General features: G+C 34.8%; 1 protein-coding gene across 2 annotated transcripts in view; it reads right to left on the bottom strand.

The window, feature by feature from the left end:
• LOC107572888 (pleckstrin homology-like domain family B member 3) overlaps window positions 1–5198 on the bottom strand; it is an 8784-nt gene that overhangs the window by 922 nt on the left and 2664 nt on the right. Inside the window, exons 4-6 of one of the 2 annotated variants that reach the window (XM_016259314.1) lie at window positions 3818–3946; window positions 2765–2932; window positions 1485–1595 (exon numbers count right to left, since the gene is read on the bottom strand). In XM_016259314.1, coding sequence (XP_016114800.1) covers window positions 1485–1595; window positions 2765–2932; window positions 3818–3946 — 408 coding nt within the window. The remainder of the gene's footprint in view (window positions 1–1484; window positions 1596–2764; window positions 2933–3817; window positions 3947–5198) is intronic. The other variant, XM_016259315.1, reaches the window with a different exon arrangement.

Here is a 5198-nt window from a genome sequence, read left to right on the forward strand (position 1 = left end):
CAAAATAATACTATCCTCAACAAGGAATCATTCATGTCTGGAACAAAAGCAAAATTAGATTAAATTATTTATAGTGATATTTTTTGGTCCTTGTATATTTTTAATGACATTCTCTCACTTCAGCCACTGTTGATAATAATTAATTAAATCATAAAAAGTACTTATAAAATAAAAACAACCAAAATAAAACACTTAAAAAATGATTAAATATTTTAAATATATTTTTAGATTAAATAATTAAATATATTTTAAGATTAAATATTTTTAAATATTAAATATCGTCAGTTATATATTATAGGTTAAATATTTTATTAGTTTATCTGCATGTAATGTGACCATTAACAGACATCAGAGAACCGTGAACATGCAGATGTGTTGCTAAATTATTGAAATATTAACTTTTAACATTAACAGGCAAAAGTTCATCATCTTAGAAGACAATTGTTCAGTTTGTAATCATAAAACTCAGAGAGGAATTATGCATTTTAATGAAATATGCATTTCAGGAACTTTCTATGTCTCTTCAGAATAGTGCTTTTGAGTGATTTTCAGCGATTTATGAGTAATTATTAAGTACTAAAATAAAATACAAAACTAAATAGACACTAATAAAAACGGCTAAGCCAAACATCATAATTACTCAACTTTAAAAATAAATAAATAAAAAAAAACGAATGCAAAATATTAATAAATACTAAGAGAGTACAGTAATGATACTAAAATAAACTCAACAGGTTATTTTATTTAAAATATTACTGTATTTATTATTTAAAAATTATTTCATTTTATTTGGTCGTTAACTAAAACTAAAAATGCTAAAAAAAAAACATTTATGTTTATTGGAATAAATTGAACATTAACAGAAATAAAAATAAAGAAAAATTGAACTTGTTTTTATTTCAGTTAGGCAAAATTGTATTTAAAATACTCCAATTAAAATAAAAAATTTAATAAAATAAATAGACAAAAACAATTGATTTAATTTGAAATTATGAAATAAATATATTAGCATTGTACAATGTACTTCAAAGTTATAATAACAACAATAATAATATTCTTTATGATAAAATAATTTATTTAAACATTGTTTTCAAGGAACATCATGTTTGTCCATGTTTTAACTTTGCCAAAAATAAAAGTTGTTGTAAAGTTTCATTTAAAAACATTAATCAAAATGTTAAAGTGTGATATAGTGAAAGTGATTTTTATTATAAGGGAGACTTCAATACTTTCATTAAAATGGTTTCAAGTTTGTTGTAATAAAGGATTTGTTCACTCAAATAACTCGTTCTTGTTCTTTTAAGAGTCATAGTTACTGATAAGAATTATTGTTTAATATATACCGTGATATTTTCTGAGACGATTATCATACCGTGAAAATCTCATACCGTTACAACCCTACTCAACTTTAAAATTGAAATGAAAAAATGAAAAATGCAAACAAATGCAAAGTATTGATAAATACTGAGATACAGCAATGATACCCTCTGAGAGCTGTGCAGCAGCTCCTTTCTCTCCTGTCTGAGGGAGCTCAGCGCTTTCTCCTTTTCTTTCTCCATTTCCTTCAGCTGCTTCTCCAGTCGCTGGACTCGTTCCTGTAAGACATGAGCAGAAGATCCTCCGTCTGGTCTGTGTCTGATCTGAGCAGCTTTCACACGACCTCCCGCTCTCTCTCGCTCGTGAAACCAACACGGATGTGACTAAGACTGCAGTTCACCGACTGGCCTCCTCATGTTAAAATGCCCAACTTTACAGCAGAAAATAACATGTTTACAGCCTGGTACAAAAAGTGGTTTTGGTCTGTATAGCTAATTTTGCCCTTCATGACAACTGTGAGGGGGTGAATTTTTTTTATAACTCATCCGTTTAAATTATATTAAGCCTTAAAGTTCTGCATAATTAAGGGCGTGGCCACTTGAGTGACTGGTGCATTGCCGCTGCTGTCACCGCCGTCGCGTTAGGTGGGCGTGGTTTCAGCAACCAGCTCCCGCCTCTTTGCCCATTTTCGATTATCTGCCAAGATGGCGACGGCTGGCTCCACCCACTTTAGGCTTCAAAAACGCTCTTCGGAAACCTACGGGTGACGTCGCGGACACTACGTTTCGATGCTGGTCATTTTGATTTAAAATAGAAATATTTTGTAACAATATTCACTATTGTTGAAAAGTTTTTTTGTTTTTTTTTAAAGAAATTAATACTTCAGGAAGGATGTGTTTAATTGATACAGTGTGTGCTGTGATCGGTTAGCTGGGCCGGTGTGTGTTGGGATCGGTCAGCTGGGCCGGTGTGTGCTGTGATCGGTCAGCTGGGCCGGTGTGTGTTGTGATCGGTCAGCTGGGCCAGTGTGTGCTGTGATTGGAGCTTCAGTGTAAATATTGCGTCAAAATCAAATAAATTTGAGCGTGATTTAAACCCAGATGATTGTAAGCACTCTAAGTTCGTCTGCCTTGGGAAAGCTAGCGTGTCTCCGACATAGTGATAACACTCGTTGTCTTCTCTAGTGCAGCTCAACCAGGTCTCATCCCATTTGTCGATCTTTGTGATATCGCAAATCCCGGAAAATATGCGTTGTAGTCCAAACGAGTCGTTCGTTGTAGTTTTTGAAAAGTGATTTCTGTTCAATTAAATATCTCCTTTTGAAGTGGACTTTGAGCTTTGTAATTTTAAAAAAACAGCAACATTACAGACTAACTAAAGTTGAAAAAGTGAAAAAGCATAATAGGACCCCTTTAAACTAGACAGTCAGTTCAGGTTTTCAGCTCACCTGAGATGCGTTGCGCGTGTGCTGTACTCTGCTTATCTCTCTTTCGATGACCGTTTGACTTTCTCCATCCTCTCCTTCTCGCTCGTCTTCCACTCCGCTCTCCAGCTCCAGAACGTGGAACTCCATGTCTTCAAACGCTCGCACTGTGGCCTCCAGAGCATCCCTCTCCTGAGAACCAAACAGATGCTTCGCATTACAGTCATGTGACGACAGCGCTGATCTCTCAATAGAGATCTTCATGCTTTTATTTTATTTTATAAACAATGTAACATTAAAAATGTAAAAATAATACATTTATTTGTGAAAAATAACAAATATAAAAATTTAAATAAATTTCTACTGTATGTATACACACAAAAGTTTGGGGTCGGCAGGATTTTGTCATGTTTTTGAGTCTCTTCTGCTCACTCAGGCTGCATACATACAGTAAAAAATTTGAAATATTATTATAATCTAAAATAACCGTGTTCTATTTTAATATCTGTTAAAATGTAATGTATTTCTGTGATGCGCAGCTGTATTTTCAGCATCATTCCTCCAGTCTTCAGTGTCACATGATCTTCAGAAATCAGTATAATATGCTGATGTGCTGCTCAAGAAACATTTCTGATTATTATCCATGTTGAAAACAGTCGTGCTGCTGGAAACCGTGATATATTTTATTTTTCAGGATTCACAGCTGAATTTTTATATCAATTTGATATTGAAATATTTTGTAACATTATAACATGTCTTCACTGGCACTTCTGATCAATTTAATGCATCCTTGATTAACAAAAGTTTTTAAAAGTTCTTACTCTGACGTTTTGAATGATATATATAACATCAACCCTAATAACCAATCTCTGCTTTAAAAAAGAACAATCTGGATAGAAAAGCATGTTGTTTCTCTGCAGTGTAATTGCAAAAGTAATGTCTGATAACTTCAAAACGACACTCCTCTCGTCAGTCATTGGTCAGTAAGTCCCACCCCAAACTCCTGTCATTGGTCAGTCAGTGTTGTAAAATCTTCACAGTGTTTCAGTCCTCACTAATGAAAGTAAAGGGATGCACCTGTTGCAGCTGAAGCAGCAGCGGCTCTCGCTGGTCCTCTGGCTGCGAGGGAATCTGTTTCTGCTTCTCCTCACACCTCCTCCTCATCTCCTCCACCTTCAGCCGCTGCTCCTCCAGCTGGACTCGCTCCTGAAGGACAGCACGTCTTCAGCTCAAACACTGATCACTCGAGGTGTAACGCTACACGCATTCATACCCAACATTTTCAGTACGGGTCTTTCGGACAACTTTCACACGTGTACCGAACAAATACAGCATTGGTTTAACCACTGCATGATGGAAACTTCCAGTTTTATATATTGTTACTTTTGATAAGAAACAAAGTCTCATCTTTCAAATTATGTCAATTTTTTTCAGGAAATTCAAACAATAAATGCTGTTTTGACGCTCTTAGTTGTGGCGCAACAGATTGCGCATAAACACCTCAGTTCAAACAAAACGTCACGTAGCATTTCATTAACCTCTTCAGGAAGTCATCAGTGTCCACAGCTCGTTAGTGTGCTATTAATTAAGTCTAGAGAAGAGCATTTTGCTAAATATTAGACTATATTTTACTTTACCTGTTAGTGATGTCTTAATTGTTGTATGTATATTTAAATAAATCTGTTATGAAACAAGTTATGACAGCCACTGTGTAAATGAATATATTTCACCGACAAGTAGAAATTTGATCATTTAGAAGTTAATTTAAAAACTGCATTATGTGCAATTTACATGTTTGCATACAATTCTGTAATTTGAGTGTTGATTATTATATAAAAATAAGTAGTCATTGAATTTTGTTAATTGTAATCTTATAGTAATGTATAGTTTAGAGTAGAATCCTGAGACTGCTCTCATTAGAGTTACAAATGACCTGCTCTTATCATCTGATTGTGGTTGTATCTCTCTATTAGTGCTACTGGATTTTAGCGCTGCGTTCAACACTATCGACCACAACATTCTTTTGAATAGACTAGAAAACATGGTTGGCATTACTGGAAGTGCATTAGCATGGTTCAAATCGTATTTATCTGACCGCCATCAATTCGTAGCAGTGAATGAAGAGGTATCATATCGATCACAAGTGCAGTATGGAGTACCTCAAGGCTCAGTACTAGGGCCGTTACTCTTCACGCTTTACATGTTACCCTTGGGAGATATCATCAGGAAACACGGTGTTAGCTTTCACTGTTATGCTGATGATACTCAGCTCTATATTTCTTCGCGGCCCGGCGAAACATACCAATTTGAAAAACTAGTGGAATGCATAGTCGATATAAAAAAACTGGATGACGAGTCATTTCTTACTGCTAAATTCTGAAAACACAGAGGTGTTAATTATAGGACCTAAAAACTCTGCATGTAATAACCTAGAACACTCTCTAAGACTTGATGGCTG

This window comes from Sinocyclocheilus grahami, unplaced genomic scaffold, assembly GCF_001515645.1.
Source record: "Sinocyclocheilus grahami isolate Dianchi unplaced genomic scaffold, SAMN03320097.WGS_v1.1 scaffold1829.1, whole genome shotgun sequence".
NCBI classification, from domain to species: Eukaryota; Metazoa; Chordata; class Actinopteri; order Cypriniformes; family Cyprinidae; genus Sinocyclocheilus; species Sinocyclocheilus grahami.